We start from the raw sequence: 18,677 nt of genomic DNA, 5'->3' as shown, positions 1-18,677 counted from the left end.
CTTTCCAAGTTAACACTTGGTTACAACAAAGAGTACTAACTCGATACACATTAAGCCCTTGGCTTGAGGTTACATGTAATACATCAAAAGTAAAACAACAAAACATGTCCGCCTCTAGCCTCCCAGCTATGTCCTTGGAGGTGGCATGCTTCCTGTACCTGAAAATGATATTCCCATATAGGGTGAGCCACAGCCCAGTAGAAATACACTAAACCAACCATGAACAATGACTAAAACATTAGCAATTGATAGATGGCCAACACTGATACATCCACATAAATCACATTTTTATGTCATCCGACTTATGAGTCCAAGTTACTTTTCATTTTCCCTTTTTCAACAGATAAGCATGTCAGCTCTATCATCATTTCAACAGATATGTATAAAAACTATATCTCACATTCAGATAAGCATAAAAGCTATATCCACATTCTCAACAGATATGTATATCAACAATATCCACAGATAAGCATACAAGCTGTATCCACATTCTACAACAGATATGTATATCAACAATATCCACAGATAAGCATACAAGCTGTATCCACACTTCACAAAGATAAGCATATGAGCTCTATCTTCACTTCTCTAGACAAGCATATGAGCTCTGTCTACGGAGTTCATCCCCTATCTCCTCCCAATACCTATCCGGTTTAGAGGTACATCCCCTATCTTCCCCTAAACCGCGGAGTACATCCCCTATCTCCTCCTCTACACATAACGTATACAAACACAAAGGTTCTATATACAATCACACAATACATATAATTAATGTATTCTATCAACCGTCAAGTTCCATGACACATTTCATTGATTAGTTTCAGTTTACTTAATCATCAAGCATTGTCTACAACAATCACGACTATCCTCCACCGATAGCCCAAAGCAGTTATTTCTAAACAGAAAATAAATGCACAAATGGATATTCAATCAACATTTCATTCCTCATTTCTCACAATTAATTATCTCAATTAATTAAACAATGTAATTAGGCCATTTTCCATAATTACCATTTCAACCCTTAGGTCCCATTTTCATCAATAATTCAACGTTAATTCCATTCTTCTATGCCAAACATGCATCTAGGTTTGTTATGAATAAAACCCCAACTTTTGTAAAATTACACAAAAGTCCCAATCTTTCACAAAATTACCAAACCAAGCCCAACATCTCAAAATACCAAAATTTAAAGACAAAACCCATAGAGAGGAGTAGGATATCCCTACCTCAAATTCGGAGTCCCAAAGGAGAAGACGACAAAACTCAACGTGCTCCAAAACCCGAGATTTTCAGATTAAAATGAAGCCCTCGACGATCAACAACTTTTTTGTAAAGGCCAAAGGTGAGTAAATCACTCCTACTAGATCAAAACCTAGAGAGAAGGTAGAGTCTAGAGTGAGAGGCTCAACAATGGTGATTTTGGAAAAGTAAGAGAGAGAAGAGAAAGTGAAAAAGTGATTTAAAAAGTCACAACTTCGAAACTTAAACCCAGTCTTCCGCTCGAGCGTAAAACACCCCGCTCGAGCGGCCACTCACAGACTTACGCTCGAGCGGCCGACCTCCCGCTCGAGCGCAGAATGCACTTGCTCAGCACTTTTGCAGAACCAGACCTCCGCTCGAGCTCCCAACCCTACGCTCGAGCGTACAACACTGCACAACAAATACTGGATGGGTGTATTCCCCGCTCGAGCGCCAACACCTCCGCTCGAGCGGACAGGCCAAAAATCTGGGCAACTAGTTTTGGTTTCTAAACTCAACCAACCTGAAACAAATCCGCCCAACACATCCTATAACTCAAATACGAAGTAAAAGGATGTAAACACAATAATAACCAACTACCAACATCCACGGACACATGTCCGGATCACGGTATAACAAGGGTAAACCCGGGATCGCTATAAATGTTCCATATACATTATCAATCACATTTTTCTCTATATGCATCACATCAAGATTGTGACGCAATTTTTGATTTGCCCAATATGATAATGTAAAAAATATACTTCTTTTCTTCCATGGTTGTGTCTCATCACCATCCGCTTGTTTCTTTCTTTTTTTGTTTTTTTCATTTGCCTTTGTCTTCCCAAATTTGTAATCAAGGTCTTCTGTTTGCATCATGATCTCAAAGCCAGATAGTATATCAGGAGCTGATTCTATTTCTTGTTTGCCATCAAATGATGCTCTATCTTTACGAAATCTATGATCTTTATCCAAGAAACGCCTATGGCCCATAAAACAATATTTCCCTCCATGTTTTAACCATCGAGAATGAGTCTCATAATTACAAGAAGGACATGCAAGAGCACCCTTGGTATTCCAACCAGACAAATCACCATATGCGGGAAAGTCATTTATAGTCCACATTAGAGCTGCATGCATTTGAAAGTTCTCTTTGGAAGATATATCATAAGTTTGTACTCCAACATCCCATAATTCCTTCAATTCTTCAACTAAAGGCTGCATATACACATCTATGTCATTCGAAGGGGAGCTCGGACCAGGAATAAGCAATGATAGGATGAAAGAAGATCTTTTCATGCACATCCATGGAGGCAAATTATATGGGACCAATATGACCGGCCATATACTATAACTAGTACTCATATTCCCATAAGGGTTAAATCCATCTGCTGCCAACCCCAACCTGACATTGCGGGAGTCAAAGGAAAATCTACATATTGAGAGTCGAATGTTTTCCAGGCCATAGAATCGGCAGGATGCCTCATTATGCCATCATTTGTACGACCTTCAACATGCCATTTCATATAAGCAGCTGTTTTTGAAGACATGAAAAACCTCTGCAATCGAGGCTTCAAGGGAAACCACCGTAAAACCTTTGCAGCCTTTTTCATTCTCTTTTTAGATGAAGTACTCATATTATGCTGCAAATCATTCTCATTTGTTGCCCACCTTGAAGCACCACAATGACACACTTCATCATTTGCATGTTCTTTCCAAAATAACATACAATCATTAGGACAAGCGTGAATCTTTTCATAACCGAGACCTAAATCCTTAATAATCTTCTTGGCATCATAAGAGGCTTTCGGCAAATTTGCATCTGAAGGAAGCATATCTCTCAAAATTTGAAGCAACATTGTGAATGAGTGGTTGCTCCATCCATTAAGACATTTCAAGTGATACAGATGCACAATTGCTGACAACTTGCTAAAATTCTTGAACCCTTCATACAAAGGCTTCTTAGCATCTTTCAGTAAGTCGTAAAATTTTTGTGCCTCTTCATTAGGATCTTCTTGAGGTCGTTGCATGCTTGGACCTTGATCAGATGGTTCTGGTAAATTACTTTCTTCTGCATATTCATCTATATTTTGGGTGTGCATGGGAAACACGTCCCGCATCATGTCACGTATATCACCATACTCAGGTCGTATTTCTTCATGGCTTTGACTAGTTCTACTAGAAGTCGTTGCAGACATAATTTCCCCGTGAAGATACCAACAATTATAACCCGGACTAATTCCATAGGATACCAAGTGATCATGTACAACTTCTAAAGTCAACATGTATGAATTCACACATCTCAAACATGGACATGAAATTGTTCCATCATTAGATACATTGTGAGAAGCAAACTCTAAAAATTCTTTAATCCCTTGCATATAATCTCTTGACAATCTACTCTTCTTCATCCAACTCTTATCCATTGATAATTAACTAAATTGAAGTACCATGAAACAAAATGAAAAGTTAAATATATTATATAAAGAGTTATCTATACTAATATAAAAAAGCACTACACAATTTAGTGTAGGTACACATAATTGAATTATTTGTGTATGACTTTTCATGTATATCTTTTCCTGAAATTGAACTATGTTATATTTGATACGTTTCATTTTTTTTTTATTTGTTTTCTTCAATTTCATTTTCACAATTTATGTAGCATTTTAATTTTTATGAGTTATGATTTTTTTTACCCTGTCGACTCCATTTGATGGAACATAAGGCTTAGTTTGGTTTGGTTATGATTTTTTGCTGTCTTTCACGTGCACATGCAAATACATAATGAAAGTTTGGTTGTTGAAGGTTACGAAAAATCTCTTGTACAATACATTATATGGTTTAAACTCCATGATTAAATTTAAGTATTACATAATAGATAAGAAAAATCTCTAATATAATACACTATTTCTAAGAAAATACTACAATTCTACCTTAGTACATAAATTTTTTATGAATTAAAGGGAAAACAATAACATTGAAAAAGTAATCTATACTAAACTTGTGGCACATCGATTGGTGTCCAGATTAGGGATTCAGCTTTTATTTGAGTAATTATAACATGCAACATTCTACTCACGTAATGTATACAATGTACACGTATAGTTTTTTTAGTATCTGTGTTTCATAGTTAATAATGCGTCAAGAAAACAATCAGCTGCAAAGCTAAAGCTATTAGCGAATGGGTCCAACAATATATATCAAACTCTCAAAGAACTTCAAGTACTGCATACATAGTTCATTTCTAATCTCGCTCTTTTTTCGTCAGTTAAATCACATTCTTCTACAGCACCATTTATGCGTGTGACAAGTAACACCAAAGTAAATGATAATAAGCAGACACTGATGTGAAAGAGAACTGTATAGGAATAGATGACATCAACATCATCAAGTTCTAGACACTAAACATAAACAACGTAACTTGTAATATTAAATGTTTAGCACAACCAATATCAACAAAATTAATTCACAAGAAAGTCACTAATTAAGTGCTTCCCCTCCCAAAAAATTAATATTTTTTGTTTGCAGATACATGAAACGAAGAAGTAATAAACCAATAAACAATTAACATTATCCTCAAAAACTAACATTCCAATCCTGCAGCAACAGATTCCAACACTAATTTCAATCAAGCCTCACAACATAGTAGAGATTCACAGCTCAAGATGGCATAAATAACATACCATAGTGCAAAAATAGTTACCGACCGTGGTAAAATAAAATGACATCATTCGGAAGAAATCAAAAAGCTGCCCAAGTCTCCCAAATGGATAACTCTCAAACAGCCTAATGGATAACTCTCAAACAATGAAACCTAGTTGTGCCACCAGTACACTAGGAGCAGCCCCATTGCACATCTGAATGTACCCAAAGCATCAATGACAGCAGACCAGTGCAGAACAGCAAAAGCCAACCACAAGCCACAACCTCCTTACTATTAACACTACCTCCCACCCTTACAGTCATGCATAACAGAGTTTAACACACAGAGTTGAGAAGCCAAGAATTCAGACCAGTTGCAGGACACACCAGAAAGCATAATACCCATTATGCACACCAGAAAGCACACTAGAAAAAATTTGAATATTTGTATTGTTTGAATATAAATTTTCAAACAAAAATAAAATATTTGACTATAAACTTCAAAACAAAAATGAATAGTGTCTGCAAATTTTCTATGATGTGCATCCCAGAATTTTTTTCCCCCTGATTTGAGTAAAATTTCCCCCTATTATGGCAGCTCACAAATAAGAGTGCCTTGGTGACAGAAAGAAATATGGTTCTAAGGGATTGTTTGGCTTAGCTAAAAAGTCACAAAAAAAAATCATAAAATCATAAAAAATGTCAAAAATTCCTTCCATTCTCTCTACTATTTGCATGTTTTTGTATAGAAGTCAAAATCATTCCCAAACACTAATTTTTTTCACCTCATATTTTAACTAAATAGGCACTAAAAAGTTGATTTCCAAACAGACCATAATTTCTATGACCAATTATTGCAAGTGCTTGAAGAACTAAAAGTGGTTATGCAATATATCCATCAGGACATGACAAGCCGTAGCACCCACAAAACATCCCTAACCTCAAGAAGACAAAAGCTGAACTTAATATTTATATGTTAATGGAAACATTTAGTGGGTTCACTTTCTCAAATAATAATATAAGGGGATATATGTAGATGAGTATCATTTATGCCACCATTGTTGTTCCAGAAAGAAAACTCTTTGTGCAAAATTGTAACTTTTTTTGTTTGAGAAAAACAGTGGTTTTGGCTGCTATAAGTTATTCCATGTTAAGTGCTTCTACAAACTCTCTGTTGCAGTTGACTTAGTGGTGATGCATTCTCCTCAATATTCTCTATTTTATCATTCTTAATTTTATTTCCTTTTTCTTTTTTCTTAGTTTATTTTTCCCCTTGACTCTCCTTAATGGAGGTAATTAAATGGGATAATCTCCCAATGTGTTATAGTGATTGGGTTGATCTCTATGGCCCGTTAATCTCAATCTTTGAATTTTTGTTGAACATACTACTGGTTAATCTCAATCTTCTTCAAATTTTCATTGAACATACTATACATGAACTGATTATCAACATATAGTGTTAGCATTTTATATTTAAAAGTTCTCTAATATCATACGCATCTATTTAATAGATATATAACAACAACCATAGGAATTCCCCAAAACAGATAGTCAAGGGATGTCCTCTGGGCTCATTGCTTCCCAAAGGGGCTAGTCAAGGGATGTCCTTTGGGTTCATTGCCCCTTGTAGATTTCTGATGTGTGACTCAGCACATGGAAATCCAGGTCGGGGTCAGTACATACATATATTGAATACCAACAATTTTTTTTTTCTATTTTCTAAATTATTTTTCCAAATCAAAATCATTCAAGATGTTCATGAAATCCTTCAAAGTAGAGAAGTTTTGGAGATATTAGAAGCACTGAATGGAGTGGCAAGTCGTAGATTAATAATGAATTTCATTGACCCAAACTTGACCAAAGACAGTATAGGAAAAACATAGACAGAGATAGTAGAAGAAAGGGAGAATGGCAGAGAGATAAACCGAGAGACAAGAAGAAAGAAAGGGATAGAGAAAGAGAAACAGAGAAAGCAAACTGACCTTGAAATCACAGTGGGACGATGATGAATGCTGCGGGGAAGGATGAACGCCGATACGTCGCCGCGGGGGAGGATGAGCTCTGATGCTTCGCCAAACAGGGGTGCTGGACTAGGGCACAGTTTTAGATGAGTTGAACGATTTTATTTTATTTTTTTGGACTGAAATTCTGATATGTTATCCACTCCTCACGAAAAAAAATCTGATTTTGCGCGAAATCAGAGTTCGATTTGGCGGGCCTCTATTTTGATTGGCTTTTTAGTAACGGTTGTGTACAAACCGTCATTATTAAAAAATATATTGCAGCGTTTTAGGCAAAAAAATGTTACTAAAAATTTAATTTTTAGTTGTGGTTAATAACCGCTACAATAGCCCATCTGTAGCAGCATTTTTTAGGCCGCTGCAATAAAAAACGCTGCTAAAACCTGATTTTCTTGTAGTGAAAGCAGTTGCTGGCCGGCTACTTTTTTGTACAATTCCAAAGCCGGCCATCTATTTTTGTCCAGGCAATGGCATTTTTGTGGCATAACAGAGCAGAACCTGAGGTCAAAATAGAATAATTTTTTGACTACAAACAGAACAGATTCTGACAGCAAATAGAGCGCTTTCCGAGGTACAGATGAGAGGGGTACAAATTAAAGGGTTTAGATGATCAAGTTTATGTGTGGCAATTAATAGGCATAATGACAAAAAAAAGTAGTGATAAAATGATTGAACAGTGAAGATTAAATGATGAGAAGAAACAAATAATTAAACAAAATACCAGCCCATCTCTCTCTCTCTCTCTCTCTCTCTCTCTCTCTATATATATATTTTTTTTTTTTTTTTTTTTATGGCTTTTGGTTGTTGCTGAAATATTATCAAGTTCATTTCACGTTTGGGCTGGGATGGATCTCATTCCCAACAGCAACTGTGGGATGCATGTTGAGGTGTAATCATGAAGGGGAGAAGGAAGATAACGTGAAGATTGCCGTATATGGAAGTGGGGATTTGTTTAATGGGTGTGGGGTCTTTCTTTTCTGGAGTGGAGTGGGGGAATGGGGGGACTTCCTGACATTACATACCACATTTTTATGACTCTAGTCAAATGTTATAATTTTTTAGTTTCATTTTTATTTTTATTTTTATAACTAGATGTGCAGATTAATTTATACATATTTCTCAAAATCTTGAAATTAATAACTAGGCAAACTTCTAATAATTTCAAATTTTGAAATGTTTGATCTTCATAAGATTCAACTCACGACCTCTTGAATTATAAACTTTTTAGTTGTCTTCTCTTCCACTAAACCAAACCCGATATTGTCAAATGTTATAATTTGATCAACATGTATGTTAATTAGTGTGTGAGACATTGTTTAATATATATTAAAATTTGTGTAAAGAACATTTTAAGTTTTAATTTTTTTTACAAAAAAAAAAATGTTTAAAAACAATGAAAGTTTTTTTTTTTTTTTTTTTCTTGTACTCAAATTGTCTTCCTTACATAACAATACATTATAAAAAAAAATAATAATAATAAAATAAAAATAAATAAATAAAAAACAAGCATAAAAATCGGATTCTTAAGTAAATATGACACACAATGCTTATATATTACATGATAATATCATGAGAAATTTGACCTGACAAATAAGACAATTATTGCTGTCAAATAATATTCGGCCTAATGGGTGGTATAAGCCCACTGGGTTTGGTCTGCCAATATGATAGAGAGGTCTAGTAGAGTTGTTCTAAAAGTAGTTTTATTGAGCTGGTAATGTACCAATAAAAAAAATATAAAAAAAAAAGTAAATAGGCAAAACACAACAAGGAAAAAAATAAATTAATGCTATTTTAGGGCTCTTTTTTCAGAGCTTTAAAACATTTTTCTTTGGTCTACCTAGCATGTTCCTTCTCCTATCTTCTCCCCAGCAATTAAGATTCACCCCAGAGAATTTAACGGCTCAAATCACTTTATTAAAAAATAATTTTTATTTTTTTTAATGAAATAATCTACACTGTTAGATTCTTTTAGAGTGAATCTTGACTAGTGGAGGCCAAGTTAAAAAAAAAAAAAAAAAAAAAAAAAAAAAAAAAAAGATCCTTGCTCTCTCTCCCCACCCCATCCATGTTCTTCCACTTTCGACAGCCTTGCTGTCATGTCATGAGTCATGCCACATGTCAATTTAATTTTCAAAAAGACCCACGTAACATTCTAGTGTCACCATTGGTTCAATGATTAAAATTTAATCTAATAATTTTGAGATTATGGATTCAAATATTGAGACTACCATTTTGTGCATTATATCAAAAATTAAAGTGTACTCAATCTTTCTCCTCTTAAACACACATTAATATATATATATATATACTCAATCTTTTTTTTTTAAACACACATAAATATATATTAATTGTACATTATTTATTTATTTATTTTATCCGCGTAGCATTCTAGAAATAAAAGGTCCTTAGTGGCCTTCACGCATCCACAAGTTCATAAAATTGTTCTCCTCCTTTCTTCTTTCTTCTACTTTTTTTTTCTTTGTATAAATAAAAACATATAGAGCCGCCTATATATATAATAAAAAAAAATAATGCTTCTGTTTCAAAATAATAGTCCCTTTTAAAAAAATTAGCATGTGTTTGGTTTATGTTTTGAGATAAAATTTCAAAAAAAAAAAAAATTGGGGAGAGAAATTACAATTTTTTTTGATTTGTTTGGTTGTATATTTTGAAACAATCCCACTAAGTAGCTCGAATCCATCAAGACTCAAATGGCTCGAGATGCCAAAACAACTTTTTTTCTTTTTTTTTTTCCTTTTCTTTTCTTCTTTCTCTGTTTTCCTCTGTATAGATCTATCCTTCCTTTGTTTTGTTTTGTTTTTTTCTTTTCTTCTTCCATAACTCAGAATCAAAAAAAGAGATAGAGGAGAGGAAAAATCAAAATCAAAATCAAAATCAAAATCAAAATTAAAATCCAACATCCAACATCCAAAATCTTCTCTTCTTATTCTTTTTCTTCTTCTTTTCTGTATTTTCTGCTTCACCACTACAACACCCAAAATCAAAATCAAAATCCACAGATCAGGGAACACACACACACACACACATAGAGAAATACATAGAACAGAGAGAGAGAGAGAAAGAGAGAGATTGATCTACACAAATCTGTATACACACACAGATCTATACAAATCGAGAAACAGAAAGAGAGAGAGAGAGAGAGAGAGAGAGAGTGAGAGTGAGAGAGAAAGAGAAATATGTACATAGATCTATATATATATATATATATATATATATATATCTGTGTATACACACAGAGGATGGTGCCGGTGGGTGGAGCTCTCTCTTTCTCTCTCTGTTTCCCCTCCTTCTTCTCTTTCTTTCTTCCTCTCTTTTCTCTCTCTTTCTCTCTCTCTTCCTCACTCCCTCTGTTTCAGAGATAAAAGAGAGAAAAGAAAAAAAAATCCAAAACGACGTCGTTTTGGAATTTGAGCCGAGCATCAAAAATTTTGAGCTCTAAAGCATTTTTCATTTTGAAAATAGTTTTGGAGTTTGAGAGTTTGAAATGATTTGATATTTTGTTGTAATTGAGTAAAAGTGTGTGAGAGAAAAAGTGATTGAGAAGGAGAGATGAGAGAGAAAAAGTGATTGATTTGATTAATGTGTAGGAGAGAGAAAGTGATTTTGGAAAAAAAAAATCAAAAAATTTGAACCAAACAAAATTTTGAAAATTTTTCTCAAAAATTGTATCTTGAAATACAAACCAAACAAGCCCTTAATTTTTTTTAGTAGTACAATATTGCACTTTTAAAAAATTAATTTTTCAAAATTATCCTTTGATAGTACATTTTTTGAGAAATATCAATTGTCATAATTGTAGTTTTTCTGTTGTTAATGAATTTAAAATAATTACAAAATAGAAAATTTATATTATTTTAGTTCTTAATTTTTTAAAAGAGAATAACATTTTGGGATAATGAAAAATAAAATAATTGACTAATATTTTAGAACGGAGGGAATATATAAATTTATTTTCTAAACTCATTTTTTAAATTAAAATAACAAAATTATCTTATATTTGAAATTGGGCACTTGCTCCAAAATTTTCTGAATTGGAGTAAAAAAATTCTATAATTCACATCTAAAAAATGTATAATTGATTTGATTATAATGTATTAGTATAATTATTAAAAAATATTATAACTTGTATATAATATATATATATATATATATACACTAGCGTATGTCCATGTCTGAAGGCCTGGTGTAAATAATATTAGGATTAGAATATAATTGTAATCCCAACACTATTTAAATTTATTTTTTAATTTGATAACATCACAAATTTATTATAAAATTTTGGAGTTCTCACAAAACTCTGCACGAAAACTCACTTTTACTTATTTAATATATAGTCATATAGATAGATGTGTCTGATATATATATATATATATAATTTCCACTGGCATATATATAATATTGCTTTTGCTTCTATAATTATATGAAAATTGTATGTATGTCCGTAATGTCCTAGTATATTACGGGCATACATACATTGTATGGAAATACGTGTAAAATATATTAAACAAAAAGGAGAAAATAAAAAAAAATAAACAAATAGACAGAAAAATAAAAACGGGAGAAAAAAAAAAGAGAGGAATGTGGGATCATGGGATCATGGAATGATGTGTGACAAAAGGAAAAAGTAAGAGAGAGAAGTGAGAAGTAGAAAATGTATATGAAAATTATTTTTTGGAAAAAATATATCTCAGCCATTGTTTTATAATTTGAACAGATCTGAACTATCCAAATGTCATAGTAGAACAAAAATATGTTGAAGATTCAAAAACCGTCCTGTTTTATTATATAGATATTTTTACACAAATTCGTATTAGTAATTATATGAGACACTAACAAATTGTAGACACCCCATTTTTGACCGTCCTCAAGACTTGGACGTCACCGTTTGAACACTCGGTGATTATCCATGTTTGTGTTTGTTTGGAGTTCCCGGAGGTCTCGGCTCGCGCGCCTTGCCTCAGGATCTCCGAACTCGACCGTTTAGTGTCTGGTTTCACACCAAACACTTGCATCTTGCCTTTGAGAGGCAGGGTAGGGCCTGTAGACCATCCCCACCCATCACCGGCAGTGGCTAGAGGCCACCGGCTGGTTTTTGTATCCACCGGCAATATAGTTTGCCGGCCGGCATTGTTTGTTGTCGGTCAGCACTATTTTGTGCCGGTCAGCACTCCTTTTGGCCAAGATGGCATTTTTGGCCGGCCGATTGCTGTTCATCTGCTTTTGCAGATATTTTAGGACAGCTGTCTTGCTTTTGCATCCCTCCATACACGTGTATGGAGGGATCTCCCTCTTGAAAAGCTTGTCTTGTAAGCTTTACAAGACAATATAGAGAAAACCTTCTCTCTTGTGGCAAAAAGGGGATACTAAGGAGAGAGACTTAGGATAGTTTGAGAGCAAGAACATCCATTGTTAGGGTTTGAGCTTTAGGGTTTGAGTTACATACATTTTCTATCTCTCTTTCCCTCTCATTTGTGCTCTAGGTGTTTTGTGTCTTACTATTGCACACAAACACCTAGTGTTTCACCTTCCTCTTAGAGCTGAGGTTCTAAGGGACTGATTTTGAGGTTTTGGTGTTGGATTCAAGCTAAAGGAGGCCATTGGAGCACCATTGTTGAAGAAGGCTTCAAGGGTGAGAATCTAGTCCCATTTTTCCCCATTTTTGCATTGATTTTCTACCTATCTTAGAGCTATTTTTGTGCTTATTGTATAATACAAAAAAGTTCTGTTTTTAGGCCCTCTTTATTGTTTATTAAGAGTGTTTCTTAGTTTGAGGGTTGTTGACCCCTCTTAGGCCTTGAAAGGCCTCATTTTGAGCCATTTTGTGCTAGCTCCGGGATTTTGGTGTTGGGGTCTCTTCACCACTGAAATCTTGAGGGATTTCAGTGGTGAAGGTGATGCCTTGAAGTCCCAAGAAGGAGAGGGTCACCCCCTCTCCTTGTTGTCCTTGAAAAGGGCATATTTTGGCCTCTTGAGAGAGCATTATGCTTGAGTGTGTGTTGAGCATGTTTAGGCTATTTTTCATGCTTATATATCCATGATATAACATGATTTTAAGTTGGTTTTGGTACTCCATGCATGCTTAGCATAGTTGCCATGTAATGCCTTGTTTATGCCTTAATATGCCTCAGGTTGTTAGCCTTTGTTGGAGCATGTTTTAGGCTTAGTCTTGTGAAGATTATGTGCTTATTTTGACATGTTTTAGATCTGTCCATAAGTGTTTGGGTTGATCTTAGCGTGCATCATATAGCCCCTTTGCATTTTGGCTTGTTGGCCTTAAATGTGTGCATGTATAGCATGGCATCTTTGCATTGATTTGGTGATTTGGGACCATCCTACATGTTATTTCAGTCCCATTTTCATGCTTGTGTGACTGCCTTGCATGCCTCTTTAATGTTTTGAAAGCATGTGTGGCATACTCCATGTTTTGGCACTTGTGCATGCCTTTGAATTTGAGCCATTTAGATGCCATCTAAGTGGTCTTTTGGGCCTTGTGTTATGTGCTAAAACTCTGTTTTTGGTCAATAAGCTCATGCCATGTTTGGCCTTGCTAAGTGTAGTCCAATGCTCCATTGGTTTGTTTTGGGCATTTGGGCCATTTGTTGCATGCTTGGCTCGATTTATTGCTTGGTTTGGCACCACGTTTTAGCATGATTTCAATGCTTATGTTGCATGCTAATCAGTCCATGTTTGTCCCTTTCAAGTGTGCTTAAGGGTTGTTCAATTATGCCTAAGTGTTGGCCTTTCAATATGTATATGTGTGCATGTGCATTTGGTCCCTCATTATAACACTTTGGCCCTTGTTTTAGGCCTTATTGGAGCTGCCTAAAACCATGCTTTAGACCACCTTTGCATTGGTTAGCATTGCCTCATGTTTGCTTGTATGCTTGCGTAGGTTTGTTGCCATGTCATGTTGCATCCTTAGCTTGTATGCCTAGGTTGCATTACATCTTGCATGCATGCCTTGTTCCTTGACTTGGTGATTCGAATTGGGCCTTGTTTGTTTGATTTGGTTTGCATTGCATTTGAAATCAAAGTTGCATACTTGGTTCTTTGGGCCATCATGCATGAAATGCGTGATTGGTGGTCCGAGAATCGAGACACATGCCCCTTTGAGTCATCACAATGATAAGGGGCATAGTTAGTTCATATATGCCTTGAAATGTGCTGCCATGCTTTGCCTTGTCCTCTATTGCTATGAGTTGCAAGTTTTGCAGGAATACTTTGCCGACCGGCATTGTTAAGTGCCGACCGGCCATTCTTTCTATGCCGATAGCTTCATTAATGGCCGGTGGCCACATCTCATTGCCGGTGGCAATTTCATTCGGCCGGTGGTGATCCCCTCTGTCCAAGGGAGCAATCCTGAGGTTTTGACAGCCTCCAGAGGAGTGAAGGAAGGAAAACAGAGGCAGCCCATGTATGGCGGCGCATTTCCCGAGGCGTTTTCCTGCCTTTCGTAGTCTATTTAATTTGTTAATTAAATTAGGCAATTTGTAATATTTAATTAGCTTACGTAGTTAATTAATTTGTAATATTTATTTGGTCCCTCCAAGTGAGGGCAAATCTGTAATAAGTGTGTGTGGGTGTGTGAATGTCTTCCAATCCCCACTTCTTTCTTCCCTTTTACTTACCTGCTTTGATGGTTAGTGTTAGGGCATGTCTAATTTAGCATACCTCATGCTATGTCTGCGTGCATTCATGCATTTGTATTACATGCATTAGGCTCGGTACATCATGCGAACTGCATCTGTACTTCAATTCCCAAACTGAATATGTAATAGTTGCGCATTTTCACATGCCATGTTTAGGATAGCCGAGCCTATTCTAGATTGCATTTTTGCATGCGATGCATTAGGCACTTAACATGGACTTGGATCATGCATGTTTGCTAACAAGTTCTTTGTTTTGGCACGGAGTACTATGTAAGTATTTTAATGCTTTAGCATGTCGCATGTGTGTGAATGCTACCATGACAGTATGTTTATCATGTGGCTAGATGCTTATGTGTTAAACTGTTTTAATGCCTGTGGGTGGAGGTTGGATTGTTTGAGTTGGAAAAACTCGTTGAAATCCGCATTTTAGCCTACTTGCGAGTAGCAAATTCCAAAACATTTTCAAACCGAACGGATATGCGATGTTTATTTCCAAATTAGGCAATCTAGTCTATACTTGTTTGTTGCGCGCATAACATGGTAATTCTAGGCTAATAAATGGAATAAGAACACATAACGTTTTCAAAATCGGATATCATGGTTAGTAGAGGCCGGTCTTCGGACCGGGCGAAAGGGGGTGCTCATAGCTGACCTTCCCCGATCGTACCCAAGCTCCCGAGCCGAGACAACTCCGGTGATGACGGACATGTGGCCTTCGGCACCGAGTCAGGGTTTCCTAAATTTCCCCATTTAAAAATATTTAGGTGGCGACTCTGTATCTGGCAAAGCAGTCCATGTTTGGCACTACTTTTCAAAAAATCTGTTTTCTCAAACGATTTGCCGGATTTGGACTCTTTGGTTCAGATTTAGAACCGTAACAAAATCGAGTCCGAACTGTAGTAGCATGAGGCCCTCGGGCGCGTCTACAGTTTCTGGCGACTCTGCTGGGGAATTTTAGAGAGCTTGACTCAAACTCGTGATATCTCATTTTGATTTCATTTATGTGTCTCTCTGCATTGCATGTGCATTGGTGCGCCTAGGAACACAGTGTTTGCCCTCTACCATTCCTGAACGGTTTGCCGGAGGCTTGTCTTGTCAAAGCATGTCCATAAGGCTGACCGGCTATGGGCTCTGACAGCATGGGAACACAAACCCCGGTTTACCGGGGCACCCTTTTAACCATTCGACCTAGTTCATATTCGGATCCATAGTGACCATTCCAAGCTAGGACAGGTTGCTTAACCGATTATAGGTTGTTTGAAACTGCTGTGTGCATAGTGAAACCCTAGCTCCTGACAAAATAGGACAGGGAAACCCTACCCCAACATAGGGGTGTTTTGGTTCTCTTTACTCGCTATGTGCTTCTAGAATGTATTTCTACAGGGAAAGTACATATCAGTTTGCAAGTCCGAGTATCGAACCTGCGGGCACCAGTATCAGTGTCAGTTATGAGAATCAGTTATCTGCGGGTATCAGGGTTCAGTTTTCGGGAACAGTAATTTCTGGGAACAGTGATCAGTAGTAGGGTACAGTTGTTTGGCTACACCCGTGTTTGATCAGTTCGGGCTGAAATGCTGTCTGTTTTTCCTTTCAAGGTTCAGAGAGTTGCAGAGTTGATACAGAGTAGCCAGTGTCTCCCCTTGCCGAGGCAGGATTTATGGTGGCACAGAATTCAGAAGAGATTGTAGTTATGACGACTGCATTGGAGCAGGGAACCGCTCCGCAAGGTGAAGCCGGCATCGATGTGTCACATCCACCTAGGTTGCCTGTTGTGCACCCGGGTTGGGCTCCCCAGTTATACCAGGCTCGCGAGCCTACTACTTTTGAGTTGATGGGAATGATAGGTGACCTCCAAAGGTCCGTGGCCGATCTGGCCTACGGGATGTCAGCTTCGCCCCCAGCGGCACCGTATGCCGGGAATTTCATGCCACAGGAACCCCCGCTGCTGGGGCGGATTGTGATAGAGCTCAGTCAGCCAGAGGTGGTTTCCAACTATAGCTACGACATGTTGGCAACAACCGGGCCTCGCTCTGAAGTAGCAACCCAAACCCTTGACCAGGCTGAGGTCGGAAGAAAAGACAAGATGAAGGCAGATGCCGATCCCGTTGAACAGCTGCTGTGGGCAGTTGAGGCTCTGAAAGTCAGAGGGATGAACAAACAACAGGTATCTACGGTCGTAGCCAAAGCTGTGGGTGATGCTTTCCCCACTCCAACCGAAGGCAGTTCAAGCCAGGCAGAAAATCGGGACGGGTCCCGTCATGCCCAGACAATTCCTGCCATTCCCAACCCTGCACCGGGGAAAGGTCAAAAAGCCAAGGCAGCGCCAGCCGACCCTTTCGCTAGCACATCTAGCAAGGGTCCTCAAACTTCAAAGTATCTGCCTCGAGGACGCAGAGCCTTTCACGCCCTTTACATGCCTTTGTCTAGGGCATTTCTAATATTGGCCAAAAAGGGGCACCTTAAACCCCTGGAGCCTCGGCCACTCCCGAAGAATCTCCCCGCTACTCACGATGCTACCTTGTACTGTGCGTACCACCAACAGTCCGGCCACAGCACCGACGGTTGTTTTCGCCTTCGTCATGAAGTGCAGGATCTGATCGATAATGAGGTCATTCTTCCACCTACCTCGGCAAATTCCGTCACTACTGAGCTGTTGGACTTCGAGGACATTGCAAGTTTGTGATCAGGGGTTGGACCACCTGCGGGCGGCACTCGTTGTATTTCAGATGTGGCGTTTGGCACGCACTTTTTGAGCATTTGCAAATGCAGTTTTGTAGCTTCTGGCTTAGGGTTTTGGGTCAGTTGTCAGTTTTGTTTTGAGTCTGCCTCTTTGTTTTGAGTCAGTCTTTTTGTTTTGGGTCTGTCTTGTGCTATCGAGTCAGTCCCGTTGTATAGGATGTCGAGTGATTCCGGGGTGTTGCCTCGGACACCGTTTTGTATTTAACCTTTTTGCTATCTTTTTGAGTCTGTCTCTGCTGTGGAGCCAGTTACATCCAAGGAACCTGAGTGAAACGGCTGCGGCTATCTTGTTTCCATGCTTATTATGTGTTTCGGGCTAGTTGTGCCAGAGGACTTGAATGGATTGGCAGTACATCTCGCCCGCTCTCCTGCGTACCAAACTCATTGTATTAACCTAAGTTTTTCAAAAACCTCTTTTAAACACTGCGGTGGTAAAAACGAAGAGGAAGGAATTCCTCGGGTTTTGCAAAATTTTGATTATTTTGAGAGAAAGAGAGGCGTGCTAAGCCTTTTAATGAATGAAATCATGCTTGTCGGCATGAGTACTAGGAAGGACCCTGGCTTGATCCAGATTGGTTCCACACTATCTTCGGCGCGAGCGATTTGTCGCTTTCTTAAAAACTTTCAAAAATGAATATTTTACGCAGCCCTGTGAAGACCTGTGTGGAACCGCTCTTGAGATTGCGCAGCCTAGGATCGCTCTCAACCTCAAGATTCAACCCGTTCAAACTTTGAACCCGTTCAGACCGTTCAGAAAGTTCAACGGTCAAACATCATGCAAGGTCTGTGTGGCCAAATCAAGAGCAGCCCTCGAGCAAGAGGCATCCAAACCGAATCAGAAGGAGCAGATCTCGCGGGGAGAAGCTTGTGTAGCAACCGGGATGGATTCTCCTGCAAATCATTGCAACAGCCGCTTTCCTAGACACAGAGAGGCTTTGACTCCAAAAACCATTTGGCATGGACTTGCTACACTTTTACCCTTTGAGAGGCTCGCTGGGCCGAAAACCCGGAAGGGCGGTCCAGGCAAAAGTTAGAGCAAGAGAAAAATACAGAGAAAAGAAAAAGCAAAAAAATAATAAATACAAAAAAGCAAAAAATACAACAATGAAAAGAAAAGAAAAGAAAGAAAAATGCAAAAAAGAAGAAAAAGAAATGAACAAAAGAAAAGAAGAATAAAAAGAAGCTCGCAAGGTCGAAAACCCGCATCGGGCGCCTTGGCAAAAGTGAGAGCCTAAGAAAAGTGAAGGTTAAAATGCCCGAGTGTACCTTAACCGGAACTACGTGAGGCTTGATTCCCATGTTTGGGATACGTAGGCAACTTCACCATAAAGTCCAGCGCCCAACGCTTTCATAGCGTCTC

At 37.7% G+C, this 18,677-nt stretch overlaps 1 protein-coding gene across 1 annotated transcript; it reads right to left on the bottom strand.

Annotated features, from left to right (window-relative positions):
- Positions 1–2,600: 2,600 nt before the first annotated feature.
- Positions 2,601–3,665, bottom strand: LOC114276817 (uncharacterized). The gene has a single exon (XM_028218653.2). The coding sequence runs from the start codon at positions 3,663–3,665 to the stop codon at positions 2,601–2,603; it is 1,065 nt and encodes a 354-aa protein (XP_028074454.2).
- Positions 3,666–18,677: the final 15,012 nt, after the last annotated feature.

Source organism: Camellia sinensis, chromosome 6 (assembly GCF_055761805.1).
Source record: "Camellia sinensis isolate YWXY chromosome 6, ASM5576180v1, whole genome shotgun sequence".
Lineage (NCBI taxonomy): Eukaryota > Viridiplantae > Streptophyta > Magnoliopsida > Ericales > Theaceae > Camellia > Camellia sinensis.
This window is presented reverse-complemented; position numbering and strand designations above follow the sequence as displayed.

Excerpts from the sequence above, each read along its gene's own strand:
- LOC114276817 (XM_028218653.2), bottom strand. The coding sequence starts at position 3,665 with ATGGATAAGAGTTGGATGAAGAAGAGTAGATTGTCAAGAGATTATATG.